Genomic DNA, 20,823 nt, shown 5'->3' with positions numbered 1-20,823 from the left:
ATTGTTCAACTTAGACCACTTATTTGAATGTAAAAGATACTTTTTTTTTAAATGTAAAAGATAATTCCAAGACTACAACAGGCCATTTCTTCTATTTACTCCTATTCTTAGGTCAATTTCTTCCTTGACATCCAAATTTGCCAAAGGATTTAAAATAATAATATTACAAGATCCTTAAGAGGTGCTCTCTTTGAGTCCATTAATGGATCTATTGGTTGGTAGAAAGTCATGGGTTGTCCATAGCCAAAGTTATTTCCCAAAGTAGATGCTCGACAAATTCGTTTAGCAAATGTACACTCTAAGAATATATGGGAAATGATTCATTCTTTTTTGTGCAACCCAAACTTAAAAGGGGCAGTGAACATCATCTTTTAAAATGAACTTCATCGGTTGGGTCAAAGTTTAAGATTAGTCTGGATTGCTAGGGCGAACTAATTGAACAGTCAATTGGGTAGCTATCTGAGTCGGGTTATGTTTCAAACTTAGTAGAATTAAAAAAACTAGTTTATTTAGTGAAAATCAGTTGACTCAACTGATTCAATCAGTGAACCATCCAAGTGGTTGCTAAACCAATCCGATTCATTCAATTGGTAAAAATTAAGGGGGAAAAAGAAAAAAAAGTTGACAAAAAGTGAAAAAGGAAAATGTAACCTAGAAACTAACTAGATAATCGTAGCATGCAGTTGACCAAAGTCAAGACCTAAAGCTCCAATCTGCTTCCTTTCTTTTATTGCTATTTTTTTAATCTAATTTTCTTCAATTTCCTCTCACACTAATCATCCCTCTCTTCATCATCTCACTGTTAATCCCTCAAATTCCTCCAACACAGTATAGTTTTGTGCCTGAACCATATATGCTGGTTTGATTTCTTAATCTATAAGTTTTTTTAACTTTGCAATTTACTAATTTTCTAAACTAAGGCTTAAAATCTAGCCTTGTATTTGCTTTAATTTTGCAATTGTTATGCTTCGAAAGATTGGTCATTCATGACCTTGATTACATGGGCATGTACTTATTTTGATTCAAATTTGTTAGATTTTCTTCATCTTTTGTTCTTATTCCTTTTTTTTTCAGCTTTGTTAGCATTGTTTACCATAGAGGTTATAGTTACTGAATTGTTAAGTACTAAATTTGATACATTTGAGTGTGTATCACATTAAGGATGTGTTTGATAAAATTGAAATTTGAAAAACTGAAATATGAAATATGAAGTTTGATTTTATTAAGTTACTAAATTGTTAAGTACTAAATCTAATACATGTAAATGTGTATTATATTAAGTGAAAAAGTGAATAGTTTATCACTTGTCTTTTGAAACAAGTTTTTTTTTTAGGAAATTCAATACAACTTAATTAATTTAGATGTTTTATTTTTAGTTATCAAACGTGTCTGAATATGTTAAAATCTGAATATATTAAGTTTAAATATTGAATTGAGTTATCAAACAGTGTCTAAGTAATAATATTAAGTTTAAGTGCTAAATTTAATTATTAAACAGTGCCTAAGTGATTAGTGAATAATTTATCAATTATTTTTGGGAGCAAATTTTATTTAGAAAATTTAATGTCACTTATTTAATTAATTCAGATGTTCTATTTTTTGTTATTAAACATGTTTGAACATGTTCAAATTTGAACCCATTATATTTAAATATTGAATTAGATTATTAAATAAGACCTAAACATGTATAAAGGGATGTACACATTGCACATATGGTACAAAAAATAACATATAATTTATTTATTTATTAGGTTATGGGTAGTCCAATGATTGAATTAGTAGTCTATGACCTTTTTTTTTTTCTTTTTGAAGGATTAATAGCCTATGACCTGATAACTTCTCCAGATCAATAAACAGTCTAGGTTTTAAAACCTTGGGTTATGGATTTCTAGAGATACTTTAGACTGGTGCTCCAAGTTCACCACGAAGATTCTGGCAAAGATATATTCGAAAAACATAGGGGATGCTGGAAAATTCTAATACCCTTCCCGTAAGAAGTATAACTTTCGGGAGTAGAGGGGGCGGATTGAAACTAAAATACAAATAAAGGAGCCATTTCATAATAAACCATTTCATATTTTAACTATAAACATGCATCTTTTTAACTACAAATATATACATTTTACATAAATAGGCATTTACTCCACCTCTAAATATATCACTTTCTTTCTCCAGTTCAAGTTCTAGAAAACGCCAAAACCAACCACTAAAGAAACCGACAAAAATTCGATGAAAACTTTCTGATTTTCTTCCTCTCTTCAAAACATTGAGAAACCGTTTTTTGAGTAATTTCGCATTGGTTTTCGATTTTCTCCTTTAGGATTTTGTTTCTTTGGAGTAAAATCTTTGCAATTTGAAAATGGCGAAAGAATCTTCCGACGGCAAAACGGCGACGGCTCCGTCGCCGGCGTCGTCGTCTGCGGCGGATTCGTACATCGGAAGCTTCATTAGTCTGACGTCGAAGTACGAGATTCGTTACGAAGGAGTTCTCTATTATCTCAACCCTCAGGACTCCACTCTCGGCTTGAAAAACGGTAAAATATTTCTGTCATTTATTTTAACACTTCTTTAACTGTTTAGTTTACGTTTCTATTTCTTCTTGTTTCAATTTTCTTGATTTAAGAAACGAAAGATTTTTGTTTTCTTTGAATAAATGCACTGCAAAATTAATGCAATTTGCGCATTTTTTTCCCTGAAGTTCTAGTCTGTAGAAGTTTATTATAGTTAATGTGTGGAACTTCTTCTTAATTTCTATCGAAATCTTCAGTTCAGATGCATTTCCTTTACCTGAAATAATTATATTGACGATTTTTCTCTTTTGTTCTAGTTTAAATAGTTATTGTACGAGACCTTGTTATTTCATTAGTTAGGCGAGTTGTATTGTTTTTTTTTTTTTTTGGAAAGAAATTTTGTACTGTTTTAGAGATGAGTTTAGGAGATAGTATGAAGAATAATCTATGCATATCTTGAAAGAATTAGCTGTGGTAGACCTCGAGATATAGGCATGTTGTGTTGGGATAATGGAGAATTACTTGCCGGCGTAAATGGAAAAGAAGTGATCTTTTCATGTTGAAAGGAAAGGAATGGGACGAACAATCCATATATTGGTCATGGAAACTTGTGTAGGGATTGCTTAGGTTTTCATCAATGTGGAAAGCAGACATGTCTTTGATTGTTGTGGTATATGTCAAAATCTTGTATTGCAAGTTCTTTGTTCCACTGGATTTTCATGTATTGTGCTATGTTTTGAGTTACATTGTTTTTATGTTCTTAAGACTCATTGTAGCAAGTTGAAATTGTGAAGAGGACATGTCTGGAGGGTTTTTTTTTTTTTAAATGATTCTTGTAGCTGAGACCATTTCATCATTGACAGAGATTTAACTTGAAATCAATGGTTAAGAAGACAAGTAGATAGCACAATTGAGCAAGATATCCTTTCAACATATTGATTCTTTATTCTTGATTATAGTTTTGATCGTTTATATCATGTTTATTTAAGTATTCACATAGTCACATATTTTGATTGTGGCTATATTCTCATGTTACCTTTCATAATTGCTGGATTGCCATAATATGTAGTTAAGTCATATGGAACTGAAGGGCGGAAGAAGGATGGTCCGCAAATTCCTCCAAGTGATAAAGTCTATGAATACATTTTGTTTCGTGGAAGTGACATCAAGGTAAATTCTCTATGTTTTCTGATCTTATTTAATTTATGGAACTCATTGTGTGTGACTGATCCAATATTCTTTATTAATTTTGGTCCACTTTCAAGGTTATAATACTTAGCTCAGATGAAATAATGCTATTCAACAATTGGTTTCTCCTTTTCTTTAAGAAAGTAAGAGGGATTTGGTTTTTCAGAACTAGTTTTATATATTGGTCATTTGCTATTCTCTCTCTCTCTCTCACGTGATTTGTGAATCAGTTTTTGGGTAGTGACATTTTGTTTTTCTTACATAGTTTTGTTTCTTTGTGCATTTTGCTATTAAATTTCACTGCAGATAACTGTAGTACTTTGTCAAAGTATACCTTTGATCATATTTGGCAGTTGACTATTATTTACTCTTCCATATTCACCTTCCATTAGCAATATGAGGCCAGCCAGGACCTTTTTTTTTTTTTTTTTGGTTTTTCAGTATGCCTTTCTGGTTAGGCTCTGTATGAAATCTATTTCTGTGGATAATATTGAGGTCTTTGCAACTGTTCATGTCCTACTCTTGTGACTTGATCTTCCTATACATATTATGGTGATTTTTAGTGCACCCTTCAGATTCATGTGCTACTATGAGCAATGTTGTAAGTTACAAGTCTCTGCAGTTTGTAACTAGTCTAGTATTAGGAGCAAGAAGTGAAGGACATGGAACAACCAAGCTTCCTGGCATAATTAAACACAATAGTGAACAGGCCAAGATAATCAACATGATCAAGAGTGGGGCAGTGTAGAGCTTGGAAACCTTACACACAGAACTCAAATGTACCATGAGATTGTTTTGGCTCTTAGCAGTCAGTTCACAATATAGTTTCAGTTCTTACAAATCAATGAGGCTGTCAAAGGATATCCATCGATTCTGGAAAGACTAGGATACAGATTTGAGACTTAAATAGCATAATCAGCATGAAAGTAAATAAATCAGATAAAGGTTGAAAAGATGGATGATGGAGATTTTACAAAAGCAGAGGGAAAAGGTTAGATCATTTATCATGTCCCATTACTGCATCTCATATATAGCTCATGTCCCCTTGGCTAGTGGCACTTATTGAAATGTGTTCCAGGAGTTTCAGAATTTGGAATTGAAGCTGAGATGGGAAGATATTACTTTGTCATTGTCTAATGGTGGTGACAAGTATATCAGATTTTCTGTTTAGAAATATATTTTTAGCTGTCTACATTTTTTTTCTTTTGGTTTGACTAAACAATTTGCCTCTATTTGCAAGGTTTTGGGCCTATTATTTCTTGGCCAAACCAGTTTGATAAACATCATGATGGGGTTCATATATCATCATTGTGTATTACTCAGTTGTATTCAACTTTTTGGTTGCACTCCTGGAAAGTTGGCTGGAGTGGGGCTTCTGTTGGTGCATTACAATTCAAGTTTATTATCACATCATGATGATGAAAGCATCTTGTTGTACTTCTTGATTTTTCTTTAACTAGTGTAGCTCAAAGTCCAATTGTTTCATACTGTTTTGTATGTTGCATGTGGTAATAACAAGATAGTCCTAGAAAAGTGCAGTATCTCCTGAAAAATCCGAAGCAACAATTTTGGTCTTTTATGGTAATGGCACGACTACTTTCTCTATCTTGACACTGTAGTTGGTCTCTGATGATAATTTCAACTTAGAGCTTCTATTTTCAGCTCCATCATCAAAAAATAAAGTTGGATTTTAGAAAATCTGCAATTTTTTTTATTCAAACATGTGTCCTTATTGAAGTAATTTTTTTAATTGTTCTCTGCATGCATGTGTATATTTGGTTCTTCTATGGAGAGGCACAGACTCTTTGTAGTTTTAAGAATGTCTGTTGCTGTTCTGGAACAACTGTAGGTTGGAATCCATAGCCATAGTGCTACTTGGTTTAGTTGTTTACCATCAATTTAACAACTTTATACAGAAGTAGGACAATTAAAAAACATAAACATGGGTTATAAAGGAAAAGATGAGCATTGCAACATAGTTTTTGTTTATGTAGTAGGTTTATACCTGCTGTTTGTGTTTATTGGGAATCTTTTGGTACTGTCATATGGATGACTGACAAGAAAAATCAAGCAGCTAGTACAAATAGAGTTATATGTAGAAGGAAATGATAAATGTCTGATAAATTTAGTGGCATGTCTCCAAAATCATTCCTATCCTATAAGGATAGCAGGTGGTAGTTTTGGAATTCTTATGTAGTTGACCTAGTATGACAGCTAGTTATTTGGTACCAGTTTGTTAGTTGACATTGATACAAGTTGGTATCAATTGGAATTAGTTTTCTAGCTACACATTCTTTGTTTATAGTCTTTCAACTGTTTCAGTGATTCTATTTGTAAATTCTGGAAGGTGCTCAGGTTTCTTTCCTAGGGGTATGCTCACCTTTCTGGTAATGGCATGACTACTCTCTCTTTTGCCACTATAGTTTGGGTCCCTAATGATGAATTCAATTTAGAGCTACTATTTCCAGCTCCTTTATTAAGAAATAAAGTCGTATTGTACAAAAGCTTCAGTTCTTCATTCAATCATGTGGTGTCCTTACTGAAGTAGTTCTTTTAATTGTTTCATGTGTATATATGCTATTTGCTTTTTAGTTCTTCTTTCTGAGGCCCAAGATTCTTTGCAATCATAAAAAGGTCTCTTCGTATATGGTAAAACCTGTAGGATGAAATGCACAGTCATTGCCCTACTTGGTTTTAGCTATTTAACATTAATTTTATGCTTTTTACTTTTTAGTTTTTGTTCTCAGAGGTCAAACACTCTTTGCAGTTATAAAAAGGTCTCTTGCTATATTATGAGACCTGTAGCATGAAATGCATGGCCATTTTCCTAGATGGTTTTAGATGTTTAACATCAATATATCAAAGTTGTACAGAAGTAGGTCAACGACAAAGTATAGACATGGGGTATGTGGACAACTATGAGCATTGCTACACAGTTAATAATGTAATATCTACGGTTCTCTCTTTCTAACTCTTTTGGTGTTTATTGGTAACATATTGGTGTACTCTTGTGGATGGCTGAAACAAAAATTAATCGTCTATTGAAAACAAAGTTATATTTATTTGACCTTGTAATTGGACAAATGCCACCAAAGAGCCAATTTCGGTAAAAGTTTGTATTTTAGGAAAAAGTTTACGAAGTAGAAAGGAAATTATCAACGTCTTGTGAATTTAGCAATCATTTCTTCAAAAACATGTCTATCCTGAAAGGATTGCAGATGCAGACTTGGTACTTTTATTTGTTTAATGCAGTATGATATTGAGTCATCTGGTACCATTTTTGGTTGAATTGGAAACAAGTTGGTAGCAACTGGAACTAAAGTTTCAGCTTCAAATGGTGCATATGTTGTCTTTGAATTGTTTGTTTGCAAGTTCTGGCTCGTGTTGAGTTCCTTTCCAAGGGGCATGTTAACCTTTCAAGAGCAGGAAACGAGGGAACATTTGATGCACCCTAATGAGTGATTTTCATATGAATGACTTCAACAAATTGTTTTGCCAATGCTTTCATCCAACTTTTTCTGCAATTGTGATACACCAAGCAACAGAATAGATTACTCTCTGACTTGATGGATAGAGCAGAGATAGACGAAGAGTGATATGAGTGTAAGTGATTAAAGAAGATTTGATAGCTTAAGACTTGAGTAGTGATGGTGGCATTTAGTAGAGAAAAAATGTATTAAGTTGACTGATTGGAGTGGTAATTGTAGCCACCAAATGGAACAATAGTTTACTAATAAAGCACTGAAAATTGTTAGATGAGATTTTCCTGGTTTTTCTGCATCCATAATCTTCCAACTTTAATACTTCTGATTGGGGGGAAATGCACCATTTATGGAGTTCTAGATATGGTGTTAGGTTTCCTTATTGAGAAATCACCTTATTGAGGCAAGTTATTTCAGAACTCCATCTCACGCAAACTCTTGCAACGGGTTAAAGTTTCAACAGTAGGGTGATTATATTTCTTTTAAGTGTTTCTATGAATTAAGCCACCATATGCAATGAAGAATGGAAATGAAAGGAAGGGTTATTTTCCCCAAAGAGCAAAATAAAGATAGGAATGGAAAGCAGCTTTTTCTCATCTTGTTTTACTAGCTATTTAAGTGGATGTGAAGAAGCATTAAACATAGTGATAGGATGGAAAGCAGGAGTATTAGCTAGATATTCTGTGACTGGGAGATAGAAAGACAAAGGAAGGACACAATCATTACAATCTTAACATAAAAAACCTATTGAATGGTAGGTTTAAGTTGAAACATGAAGTACTTAATTTTGTCTTTCTCTTTTCTTTTGTTTCATCCTTGCTCTCTGCATCTGTATGTAAGTTCTTGTAATCAACTTCTTTTTCTTCTGAATTTAGGATTTGCAAGTTAAGTCCTCTCCACCTGCTCATGTAGATGAGCCAATACACAATGATCCGGCTATCATTCAGGTGCTTAAGAGTACTTTAGTTTGTACAACTTGAGATATGAATTATCATTATTGGACTTGGATTGAGGTGTGATTGTTGTACTTAAGCTGTCTATACTTATATTTTTGCTGGTGTAGTCTCAATTTGCCACTGGCCCTTCAAGTTCAGCAAAACCTGTGCCAGCTAGTAGTGGATCTTTGACTAATTACAGCCCTTACATGGAAGCTGCTGCACCGAACATGAGGTCCTATCCTGGTATAATGCCATCACAACCGTCTGGAGCTCAGCTTGTAGCACATGGTCCTTCTCAGAGCCCTCTGAACACCAGTTTCTCATCTTATGCCATGCCAATGCCCTTGCAAGGATATGGTGGGGCCACAAGTGGCAATGGCTATGCTCAGCAACATCAGAACCTATCTGCAACTAATTCAGTTTTGACATTGAAAAATTTTGTAGAGGCACCTCCAATGCAGGCATCAATGACAATTGGCTCGACAAACTCACCCTTTTCTCCTCTTTTGGTTCCCTCTCTTATTGCTTCAAATGTGACACTTCCAAATACTGTATCCTCTCTTACGCCTGAGCAGCTTTCTATGCAGCCAATGAACTTACCATCATTGCCCACAAATTCAGCTCTGTCCTTTCCCCCTGGCATGCTGAATGCTAATACTTTAAATATGTCTTCAGTGCCGTCGTTGGTTCAAAATGTGAATAATAATGAAGCAACAAACATTGGTATGGTGGTCTCTGACCCTGGAAAAAATCCTGCTGTGTCTGTATCCTCTGCTGCATCTTCGTTTGGGCCCTTACTGAAGCAATCATCAATTTTGCTTACTCCAGATCAGTTTTCACAGCCAAGAGTGGCTGAAATTGCTGCTACTCAGAGCGTATTCCCTGTTCATCAGGACACGAGTGCTCTTAATTCAGTGTCCTCCAATTCCTTATCCTCCATAACTACTGCAGCAACTGAAGCACCACTGTTGCCATTACAACAACCTAGGCAAGAGGTAGTGTCTCGATAATTCTAAATTGAAAGTTATGTTTTTAATGTCACCAAAAGTCATGATTATGATGGTCATTTGCTTGTTTGTCTTAATTCTTCTCTTCTAGTTCTTCTATTGTGTTGCAGTAACCAGTTTTGAGGGTTTAAGTTTGCCAGACCTTACACATTAAAAAGTCGTTCCTTTTAATCATGCATACATTAGTCATTGTTTGGTCTTGCTTCATTTTGTTTCCTGTAATTCTTTGATGTCTTCAATTAAGTAGATTTGAGTGCAGTTAAGTATATTAGACCATGAATTACTTTTCCAAACAAGCTGCTAGTTTATCCTGAGTTAAAGGTATCAATACATCCATGTTTCTCCTCACTTCCCAAAGATAATTTGATCTGTAAGGTTAATGGCTTGTCTTTTTTGAAATGCAGTTATGTTTTAGAACTTTGAATGCTTATCTACTAGAATTTGCATGGACGCTGCCCTTTTATCAGAGAAAATATTTGAGATATCAAGAAACTATAGCTGATTTGTCTTTTGATGGAAGTCTTGAAAAAGATTTCAACACATCCCTGAACCTATGCCATTGACTACTTCTTGGGCATAGAGATTAATGCCATGTCTAGAAATGGTCTAATCTATCATAGGAAAATTTGTGGAAGGACTATATTGACATGTTGATCATGACTGTCTTGTCTGTTCCCTTGTCTGTCGTGTACACGGGGCACATGCTTGTATGCATATAGCGACATGTTGAGATGTATACGTGTGTGTGTACATACATACATACATAATGTACAGATATATATATATATATATATTTATGTATATGTATGTCTATATGTGTATGTGTGTGTGTGCGTGTCTATAGGTAAGAAATCAAATGAAAAACTAGAGCTAAGAATGAATTAATTAATTGTTCTTGCTGCTATAGTTCTTTGCAAAGTAGTGTCCTTCATCTACTGATGTGATATTGTTGACAATATTGCATTGTTGGGTTTTGGTTATTGTTGTCATATTTAGCTTCAACAAGATCTGCTGATGTGATATTGTTGACAATATTGCATTGTTGTGTTTTGGTTATTGTTGTCATATTTAGCTTCAACAAGATTTTGCCAAGGCTGTGGCTTGCCATGATATCGTATGGATTAGTCCAACATGAACAGGGCTGACAAACTGATCTATATAGTTGGAATCAACTTCTTGCTCGATATGCATCTGTCTGCCAATTGCTTGGTTGCTGCACTAGTTATGTTTGTCTTACTTTGGAAAGTGGATTTATTCATCTTGATTTGCAGATGGATATCCTTGAGGATTATCTTTTTGAGTTCCATTTACTGCATCATCATTATTGAAGGATTTTTCCCAAATTGTAGGTCACTTAGCAAAAGCTACAAGAATAGAGGCTATTCTATAACCTGTATAGGGCCCTTTAGCTCATGCCAAGGCATCAGAAGTCTGCACAGTACTGTCTGATTTTGATAAATAAAAAGTTATGCTGTCCAGTAGGATGTTTTCCGTGGTTATTGCTCCCTTTGTACCATTGTTAGCGTCCTACTTTCCTAATTGGATTGGTTTTTGTTGCTACCAAAGCTGGTCACTGTCTTTTCCATATTATATTCTTCTAGCAAATTTTGAATTAGCTTCAAAATTCTAGGCCCATTAGCAGCTCTTTTGCATGCACCAATTTCCTACTCAATCGTTGGGAAGGAGATTACAACCTTTGGTTCCAGCCAATTTCTCAGTACATAGTCCTGCTGCTAACTATTGTCATGTGAAGCCAAACCTGAATATAGTTTCTAAGATTAAGCCTACTATTTGTAAAATTGGGACTTCCAAAAGCAACTATTTGTAAAAATATGGGATGGACAGAGTAGTTCTTATCATCGGATAGTGATTTAATGTAACTGTCATGACCTAGACCTTTATGTAGTGGTGACAGTGCAGACGTAAGTAGTTATTTGGGAGGATAAGATAACTGGTAACAAAAGCAAGCACGACCACAGATAATAGTTCTTATCATCGGATAAGTGGTGACAGTGCAGTTGAAGTAGTTCGTATCATCAGATAGTGATTTGTAAATATCATCCAATAGTGATTTAAATTTCAGTTCTCAACTCATTTCCTGTGTAAGTAAAATTTCACCGTCATGACCTACACCGTTATGTTGTAGTGACGGTGCAGCTGAAGTTGTTATTTGGGAGGATAAGATAACTGGTAACAAAAGCGAGCACAACCACCCTGAATTGCTGGTGGTTGCGCCTGTTGCCTTACGAGAATGTGATGATTTGCTTTTCTGAAAAGTTAAGCTGTAGGAGAGATTTTGTAGTGACTACTTGGTTGCTGCGGCTATTGGTTGTGACTTTGTGGTGTTACTTGAAGTTGTGGAAGAAGATGCACATATCAGCTAGAATGTCTAAAGTCTTGCACTTTAAATTGTACATATTCGGATTTGTCATACTCAGTAGAGTGGTAACAGTTGACAGTGGAGGAGAAGTCATTTTCTTTGTGGAAAGCATCTCCACTAAAACAATGCTTAGTACAACCTCCACGACTGCAATTGGAATCAATCTAAAATTGCTGGAATGGAAAGTACTAGCTTCAACCAAGAGCTAGGGGCTAAGGAGCTTTCAAGTCATTGACAGAGAATTGGCGGTAAGGCACCGTAGTTCCCAGTTGTAATGACCCTTGAACAGCAGAAAATTTCTGACTTGATGCCCAACTGTTTGCGGGGGTAAGGGCTGAAGAGCTTGGTTATTTGTTGGTCACATTTGGCAAGTATGAAGTTGTGGTTCTAGCTGCAGACTTTGTTGGAAATACTTTGTTAATTCAGTTGCTCAGGTGCTACACTAAGGAAAGAATAGTAGACGATTAAGTTATATTGCCTAACGTTGAATGCTTGGCCATATCAAGCTTCTATTGTCTGAGAGAACATTAACTGTAGAGTAATAAATGCTCCTCTAATGTTGTAAGAGTCACTAGAAAATTTCTTTTGAAACAAGTAACAGGTAGCAAAGTGGGTGTATTTTTTTTTTGGAATTTGATCTTTAAGGCTTTGACGTATATTTGCACTGATATAAACACATAAGGTGCATATATGTCTAGTATATACAGATTTACATTTAGCTAGCAGTATATACCAGCATCAGCCATTTGGTATGTCCTTTTGGTTTAAAGTTCAAAGTTTGCCTTTTTTTTTGTAGTATAAGGTGCTCTGGTTATACTTGTGGGTGCAAATACATGCATGCACAAACACATGCACTAAGATGAGATGTCGTCTATGTTCACGCCCTACAAGCACTTTTTAAGTCAGTTGCTCTTGTTTTAGACTAGTGAAGCAAGAATGATATTTGAAAATTATGCATTGCTACTGGGCAGGCATTACTCGAGTTTTCTCTGCATTTTCTGCCTTACTGCTCATGAAAGAACAGATTTTTTTTTTGGGGGGGGGGGGGGGGGGGGGAGGGGAGGGGTGGTAGGTGAAAAGGAAAACAAACAGCCTATAACCTGATCATCACACCAATAGAAGTTACATCTCAATCATGTATGTTTTTGTCTAAAATAAGTTTAGCAGGACTTGATTGTTCTGCTTGGATATAAACTTAAATGCTCTAGGTAACATATATTGTACTGGAGACTTGTCTGTAAATTCAACTTGATCTGGTTAATGTCATATGTCTTGCTCAAATGAAGAGCATTATGCAGGAAAAAGTAATAATTTTTTGCTATCTATTGCTTTACTCTTCAGATGGATCAACTTCTGTAGACTTCCATAACTTGCACTGTCATTGAAATCTTGCACTTTAAATATTTTGTTGCAGTTCACTGAAGAATTTGATTTTGAAGCCATGAATGAGAAGTTTAAAAAGGATGAGGTATGGGGTTATCTTGGAAAAGCTAAGCACAGGGACAACATGGAGAGTTTACATGATGATACTATTGTCTGCCAAACATCAGGGGACCAAGAGGGTGATGGTTTGGCTACTGAAGCAGACTCTAAAGTAGGTGTTGGAAGGTTTTCTTTGACTAAGTGGAAGTTTATTTTTATACATATGTTTTAAATCAGAATGTCTGAGACTTTTAAATTTGCGTCCAGTGTAATATTTTGATGCTACTTCATGCAGCCTGCATATAACAAGGATGATTTCTTTGACTCAATATCTTGCAATACGACTTCCCGTAGAGGTAGGAATGGACAGAATCGGTTTTCTGACAGAATGAAGCTGGACACTGAGGTGTGTTATTCGCTGCATTTGTTTTACATCGTTTGTCATAATATTGAGGTCATTTTACCATTTATTGCTCTTGTTTCTCCAGACATTTGGCCAATTTCAGCAGAGAAATTATCCAGTTTATGGTGGCTATGGCACTGGACGTGGCATGAATCGGAATCCATATGGCTGGGGAAGGGGGTATAACCCCAGCGGAAGGGGCCGGGGAGGGTACATGCGGTAGTAATCCTAGGTGTTCGTTCATCCCGAGATATTCGTCCTTGCTAATCTTACATCTTTGGCAATGTTAATCCTTAGTGTTGTTTGTATATCATGCATGCTAGGCTTCTGGATCAACAAATCCTGGAACTATGCCAAATTATTTTTGTTTGTATCGATTAGTCCATGCAGTGGCATTTGTTGCCAAGCTTTCTTAGGAACTTTCAGTGTACGGGCTGCTTCATGTTTTTTATGTCCATGAAACAGCCTCCCGAAGACTTAGCAGCCTGACTGTGGTTAAATGCTTCTCCATAACTTTCGGCCAAGTTTATTTTAGGAATGTAAAAATTAAGATGGGATTGCCAGTGGCTATGTTTTAGTTTTTTCATTTTTTTTAAAGTTGCTTTTTTTTTTTGTGAAAAAAAGTTGCTTTACTATTCCTGTTTTAGAGGACCTATGAATCTGTGTGCCTACGGACTGCCACCATCTTCAGTTGAGCCGTGGGCATGATACCTGGTCATGGGCGGACATCCCCCCAGGGGCGACCTGTGCCCAAAATGAAATTACAATTTGCAGCTTTTTGACCTGAACAGATTAAGAAGTTCCGAGTATATCGCTTCAAATACGGGTTCATCCAAATCCAGGTTGTTTGATAACTAAAGTAATGGTTCGAGACGGATTGTTTTCAAATTGGTTTAATGAAATTAAGTGATTGGGATAAAATTAAATGTGTTTTAAAAGTTATTGTTTTGGTTTACGTTTATATTTGTTGTTCTAGTGTTTTACGTTTATATTTGTTGTTTTAGTGTCTATCTTTGGTATATTATCGCAAATATTGTTTTGTGCGATTGTTGAAGACCTCAGAGCGGATCACCTTGCCTAGAAAGTAGGGAGCTGTCTATGGTATTGTGCATCTATACCGTCTTGCTTAAGTTTGGATTTTGGACTTCTGGGGTAGCCTTTACAACTCCGGAAATCGCATCTATGCTGCTTTCAAGTTTTCTGCATTTGCCCTTATGGCTTTAGCTGTCTCTTTTTAGGTGCTGGCATTTATCTCAAATGTCTTCTTTGGAAATATTTGATGTTTTGTAAGGGTGAAAATGTCTTCCATTGCAGTTGTCACTTCTCATTTCCCCCTCCCGTTTGTCTTCCTAAATCCAGCAGGGGTTAGACCGAGGAGTCACTAGTAAGCCAATGTTTTTCTTTCTGATTTCAGTTTTTGCTGTCATGAGGGTACGAAAATTTTCTTTGCAGAAGTTGAGGAGGGTACCAAATTTTCCTTTTGGAGGGTTCACTAGTTTACAGCATACATGTCCTCCTAAATCCTAATCCACCTCCCCTTTCCCCTTCTTCTTTTTTTTCAAAAGAAAAAAGCAATTGTTAATTAGGAATTGTGATCCGATTCTTGTCGAGATTCTATAGTCTTGTCTGGATCGGCCCTTCGGATTTATTCCAGGTGGGAACTTCTGGCCCATGGCTTTTGACGAGTCATTATCAAAATGCACAAATGGATAACATCATAATCAACTAAGATGCACGAAAGAGAGTTCCACTTTCATTAGCTAGGATGGGAATTAGTCTCGTAGTCTACATGTTTGTGTAGGCACTGTTTCAATTAGTTATTTTTGGAAGTATTTTTGAAAAATTTTACTGGAGCAGTGTATATGAAAAAATTTTTACTATAAAATTTTTTTGAAATATTTGATATATCGTATAGATGAGATGTTTTTTGAGTTATTGTGTATTACTGCAACATAATATTTGAAAAACTTGTTTTTGAAAAAATGACCAATTCAAACAGAGCGTTGCTAATTGACAAAGAGAAATACATTAAGAAACTGAGCAAGTATTTCACAGTTTACTTGCTTTAGGCATACATCATCTTATTCTCATGGTAGGACATAGAAAGTCTCTGGTGGGAAGTGAGTTTATCTTTATTCCTTATCCCTTCCTCTTCCAATTTGTCAAGTCCCATTATGATTGAATGGTTTTCAAGTTATTCCAAAGGAAATTTTGGAGAAGTTGCTTACTTTGGTGGGCACCAGTTGATTACAAGCCGGTGACTCTAACATCAAGCAAAGGTAGACTCTCCACTAGGTCCACCCTGCCTAATATTCACGCCAAATCCGGGTATCAAAGGTTTCCAGCAATATATGGTAGTTTATGCTTGTGACTTGTGCCTTGTCACACTTTTCTCTTTTCTTAATTAAATGTTTAATGCAAATTCTACACAATAATAACCTATAATATATAATAGCATAGTTACATATTACTATATTGCTAAGAACTACTTGACGGCGGTATTTGTCTATTTTGTAACTGCCCTTTCATCTGTCTTTTATTACAATTCTATATTATAAGCATGGCATACAATATGAAATATAATTAAAAAATACAACTCCACATAGTGTACTAAATTTCAGCTTTTATCACTGTCAATTTAGAAGTAATGGATTCAATTTTTTTTTTTTTTTTTTTTTTTGCGTTTCAATGGAAATTCTCGCCCTTATAAGGGGAAGGGAAGTATACTCCTTTCTCTAGCACTTGTTTTAAAACAGAAAAAAGAATTTTCAAAAAAAAAAATCTATTATTTTGCTAGGCAGATTCGGCTTGTGCATGCACTTTTCTGCCTTCTTTTTCGGCTTGTCTCCTTCTTATTGTAATGATAATCGAAGAAATTGTTGTACCTAAAGTAATCAAAATCAAAATTGCTGAGCCAAGAAAAATTCCATCCTTAACAACGTAGCATTCCCCATCTAACCATCCTTCTCCATAGGGTTGACTCTTGCTCATGCTGGCAGCTGCACCTAATAATATAACAGTGACTCCAAAGCTGATCCTGCACACGCCAATCAATTAATGAACTTCTAAAATGGTAGGAGTGCTATATATATATATATATATTCAAGATAAATCTCATGGTAACTAAGGTTTCTTTTTATTTTTTATTTTTTTGGACAAATCTCATATACGAGGAGGGATGTCAGTCCTAATTTTATTAATAATCCAAAAAATAAATAAAACTAGGAGGGATGACTAAGGTTTCTTCTTCATGCTAACTATGAAATTTAAACTTTATATCTTTATAGCTGTCCACGTTCGTAGGTTCTTGTCCATGGGATTTGTCAACAGCATCATTAAATTGTTGATTTGGTGACAAATTATCTGTTCCCATGTGGAGCTGTTTTTATATTTTATTGTGCCTCCAAAAACCAAATATAAGAAGTTTATTAGGGAGTGAGAACCAAGCCCTCATTCAAGACTAAGAAATAAAGCTTTGACTACTCGAGTATTTTAGATATATGTCGAATTATAGTTAAAGAAAAGGCAAAAGTAAAATAAAATTCCAGATTATTACTTAGTCATATAATTGATACATGTAATGATTCACAGAGAAAATCTCAAATTCTGGGGGATGGGATTTTGTGAATGGAGATGAAGTAATGTACCATGAAAGAACTAAAGAAATGATGACTATCTTTGGTTGCTTTGTCTTGCAGCCTCTTTCATGGCTTCTTGACCGAAACTTGCAGCAAACAAGAAGGTTTCCAATGATTTGAGCAATGAACAGAAACACTAAGGCTGCAACTCCCAAATCAAATCCTTGACTTCCTGCTAAGTAACAAAGCTTCCCATTAAATCTAAGGTCCTCTTTCTACACCAGAAAAACACAAAACAGAATTGAGAAAATCCACATACACAAAAACAATTTTGAAATGGATATGTACAATTTCACATAAACCATACCTTTGATCTCTTGAATTCAGCAGCAAAACACAAAGAAAAAGAGACGAGGCCAAGGATGATGATAAGGGAAAGCAATAGTATTACTGCATAGCTGCAGTGGTGTCTTTCCATATTAACCATGATGGGCCAGTATGTGACTGTGCGTTTCCAATTTTCTTGAACTTTTGGACAGGGGTTGTAATTGTATTCAAGGGGGGAAAGAGCAGACAAAACCAAAGAGAAGAAGTCAAGAAGCCTTGATGTTTTCTCAAAGGGGATATTCGGAAAGAAGAAGAAGAAGAGGAAGAAGAAGAAGAAGAGTTGTTTGGTATTCTTCTATGCTCTTGCTCGTGCCAAACTGCCAATCTTGTCCGGGAATTGTGGCTGGTTGGTCCCCAAGTCTTCTTGCCTTGAGGATGAGGATTTTGAGACTTTTGCTGGAGAAAAATCCTTCAAACTGTTCAGTGCTTGGAAAATAAAGCACCATTCTTGAGTGTATTTAGACAGTTTTTTGTTATGGAAGGTTTGTGGAAGTTTTTTGTGGGGCTTATCTTTTGCATCAGAATGGTAATCTTTTCTCAGTTGGCATTGAGCAGGTCAAACTCCGAAGTCTTTAACCGCTCCATTGGTTTATTGGGTTGGTATAAGGGAGGAAGAAAGTAATGCAAAGCAGCACAGGCACATGTGGGTTGGGTTTCTTGGGTAAAACTTAAGGAAGGCATGTCCGAGGAAGGAATTTTAGTAGACATTATCCAACACAGAATAAAGGGTCATGATTGTTCCTCCAACTAATATCTATCAATTAAGGCAATTTTTATGATGATTAATTGATTTTTGGAGTACAATGTAAGAAATGATAATATAACTTCAACCAAATGATATTTTTGGAATTTTGTATGGCAAGCAATTTGTGGGTCTTGCGAAAAGGTAAAGAAGAGTAATTATGGGACTTTTTAAAGAAAAATTTGCTTTAGTAAGAAACAGAAACTTATGCAAAATGTAACACAATGGTGAGGCGAAATAAGAAGGAAATAAGTTTATGTTATACTAAGCACCTCACTCAAGTAAGAAGATAGAAAGTTCCTGCAGCTTCCTTGAAATTTCCACATATATTTAGGTACACCATTGGATCAATTCAAATCCATTTAATCTGAACAATGTGGTGGGACCAAAATTTAGGCTTAACTCCTACTGGGGGAGAGTGACCCAAACCCTTTGGTACTGGCTTGACTTCTGGGACAAGGATTCAATGTGGTTGTGTTTCATGCGATTCTATCCGATTGATTGTTGTCGTGTTCAAATTTTTGGTGTATAAATCTATTATAATATGTTGTTCCGAATATATGTCGAGCATTTTATTCATATATATCACTTTTATTTCGAATACAATAATATAACGTAATTATATATCAAATAATATAAAAAGTATAATAATCAGATCGAATTTTTGGTGTATAATATATTATACTGTTGTGTCGAATATATGTTAAGTATTTTATTCGTATACACTACTTTTATTTTGAAATACAACAATACAATATAATTGTACACCAAATAATGTAAAAAGTATAATAACTGGACTGAACAATATAAAAACCCAATCGCACAGAGTCCTTTCCCATAATAATGTTATAGTATCTATTTGTGCCTAGACTTTTGAAATTCTGATTTTAGACAAAAAATGACGTATTTTGTCCTTCACTTTTTTTTTTTTTTGCGCTTTAAACTCGAAATGAAGCAAATAATCTATCACATCCTAAAAACGTACCTGTTTTGTCTTAGAAACCAAGAATGGCACGCACGGTCCAACCAAGTACTTATTATTCCAAGGACTGAATGGGAAAATCAAATTCTTTCCCACCAAAACTATAAAGGAAATCAATAATTTCGTCCCTCAAATTTTAGAAAATGTTTACTTTTATCCCTGCATTTAAAAGGATACAAATTGATCCCATGCATTTTTAAACATATCATTTTCTTTCCCAAATTTAATTATAAGCAACTTTTCGGTTGAGTCACACCCACTAAGGATAGGCACGGGTTGGGTACGCACTTGATAAAGCATTTGATTGATTCACCCTGCACCTTGCAAATTAACTATTTTCTAACCTTTACCAACCCCTCATATCACCCAAATCATCGGGTACACATCGTGCCCTTTCATCATTTAATTTTTTTTTAAAATAAAGAATGATGTACTAATTTGATCTTTGTATTTCACATCTTCATCTAAGCATCAACAAATACATAAAATAAAATAAAATTTTTCATGCAAAGAAACTGCCAAAATAATTTAAAAATAAATCCAAAACCAATAAAATTATATTAAAATTTGTTATACAAACTCCGTTATGAATTAATAAAACTTTCTATTCGTTCTTCAACTTCAAGGTCCTTAATCATATACTTTTGAGAGAAACATGAAATTTTAACATTAGGAGTAATTATTTTAATAAGATAAAAATGTGAAAAGAGTGTGATAAGAATTATTTAAATTTTCTAGAACAATTAAACTTTATTCCAAAAAATTAAGGTCATGTTTCCAAATCAATCTTGTAAAAATTTTATATTCAATCTTCCGTAATTGGTATACAATTTGCTAAATGAAATTGTTAAGTTATATCTAAAAATGATATTTTGTGTGTGTGTACACACCCGCGGTTCTCAAACTTATAACCCAAATCTGCCTTGCTTTTTAGTAGATACCCAACCCTCCTTTGTCCCGATCAAAAAAAGTAGATCGGGTACCCTAATTTTTTAAATGAATCAAAACGAGTTCCATGGATCAGTGGGTCAACGGGTGTTTTCCCCACACCTACTAACCAATAACCATGTTTGTTTCAAGGGCTATTGTTCAACTAAATGACAAAAATAGAAGCTGATGGCAAACTAAACCTCATTGGTTCACTATTGATACATGTTTGCTTATTTGAAGAAAATAGTTAATGCATGTCTTCCAAACTACAAAAAAAAAAAAAAATCATCTATGAACCTTTTGATAAAGTAATAAACACAAGCTAGATAAAACTTTTCTTTTTATGTTCATCGATCTTTTATATATTACTTTATTTATGTGTTCGTTGATGAAACTTTTTCCAGCTTGGTGAAATTGTATTAACAATTTTCTTCATATAAGCAAGCTCGAAATAATCTGTATACATTATGTTTTCATGGACTGCTTATTTCACACAAAGGGTAGCATGACATTACTAACTTTGTGCAATCATGAAAAAGTTATTTTTTTACATCAATAGATTCATTCTACAAGGTCCAATTAATTCTCTATATTTTTCTCCATTAGTGTAAAATTGGTACTCTGTAGAAGGAAGAGTGATATTCCACAATAGTAAGTGCTGCTAGCAGATAATGAGTGATTGACTCAGTAATAATTTTCTATACGTTAATAGTATAGGCGCTATTACCATTGGATGCATACGAATTAATATAAATTTAAATTTGAAATCCAAATTTTACAAGTACTGTGCATCTAACCATAATGGTGCGTACACAGTCAGTACTATCAGTATATGAAATATTAACTTTTATTAAACTAGTATTATATCCGTGCT

At 34.7% G+C, this 20,823-nt stretch overlaps 2 protein-coding genes across 3 annotated transcripts; one reads left to right on the top strand and one right to left on the bottom strand.

Moving 5' to 3' along the window:
• The first annotated feature begins 2,121 nt into the window (after window positions 1–2,121).
• On the top strand, window positions 2,122–13,900 carry LOC113704496 (protein decapping 5-like). Of its 2 annotated transcripts, XM_072061616.1 has the most exons (8): window positions 2,122–2,534; window positions 3,580–3,680; window positions 8,056–8,127; window positions 8,244–8,841; window positions 8,947–9,113; window positions 12,920–13,099; window positions 13,223–13,333; window positions 13,416–13,900. In XM_072061616.1, the coding sequence occupies exons 1-8, from the start codon at window positions 2,360–2,362 to the stop codon at window positions 13,551–13,553; spliced, it is 1,542 nt and encodes a 513-aa protein (XP_071917717.1). In that variant the 5' UTR covers window positions 2,122–2,359; the 3' UTR covers window positions 13,554–13,900. The 2 variants fall into 2 exon arrangements, with proteins under 2 accessions (XP_071917717.1, XP_071917716.1); XM_072061615.1 differs by having other exon boundaries at window positions 2,123–2,534; window positions 8,244–9,113.
• Window positions 13,901–15,896: 1,996 nt separating this feature from the next.
• LOC113703287 (protein MODIFYING WALL LIGNIN-2-like) lies at window positions 15,897–18,171 on the bottom strand. The gene is made up of 3 exons (XM_027224598.2): window positions 17,276–18,171; window positions 16,978–17,183; window positions 15,897–16,367 (listed from the first exon to the last, which is right to left on the bottom strand). Exons 1-3 carry the CDS (start codon window positions 17,393–17,395, stop codon window positions 16,124–16,126), a joined length of 570 nt encoding a protein of 189 aa, XP_027080399.2. The 5' UTR covers window positions 17,396–18,171; the 3' UTR covers window positions 15,897–16,123.
• Between the last annotated feature and the right edge of the window lie 2,652 nt (window positions 18,172–20,823).

This window comes from Coffea arabica, chromosome 8e, assembly GCF_036785885.1.
Source record: "Coffea arabica cultivar ET-39 chromosome 8e, Coffea Arabica ET-39 HiFi, whole genome shotgun sequence".
NCBI lineage: Eukaryota > Viridiplantae > Streptophyta > Magnoliopsida > Gentianales > Rubiaceae > Coffea > Coffea arabica.
The sequence above is the reverse complement of the archived record's forward strand: the minus strand, read 5'-3'. Positions and strand labels throughout refer to the sequence as shown.

Excerpts from the sequence above, each read along its gene's own strand:
- LOC113704496 (XM_072061615.1), top strand. The coding sequence starts at position 2,360 with ATGGCGAAAGAATCTTCCGACGGCAAAACGGCGACGGCTCCGTCGCCG. Across the intron at positions 2,535-3,579 it reads CACTCTCGGCTTGAAAAACG|TTAAGTCATATGGAACTGAA; the intron begins GTAAAATATTTC and ends CATAATATGTAG. Across the intron at positions 3,681-8,055 it reads TTCGTGGAAGTGACATCAAG|GATTTGCAAGTTAAGTCCTC; the intron begins GTAAATTCTCTA and ends TTCTGAATTTAG.
- LOC113703287 (XM_027224598.2), bottom strand. The coding sequence starts at position 17,395 with ATGGTTAATATGGAAAGACACCACTGCAGCTATGCAGTAATACTATTG. Across the intron at positions 17,184-17,275 it reads CTGAATTCAAGAGATCAAAG|AAAGAGGACCTTAGATTTAA; the intron begins GTATGGTTTATG and ends TTTCTGGTGTAG. Across the intron at positions 16,368-16,977 it reads ATTTCTTTAGTTCTTTCATG|GATCAGCTTTGGAGTCACTG; the intron begins GTACATTACTTC and ends TGGCGTGTGCAG.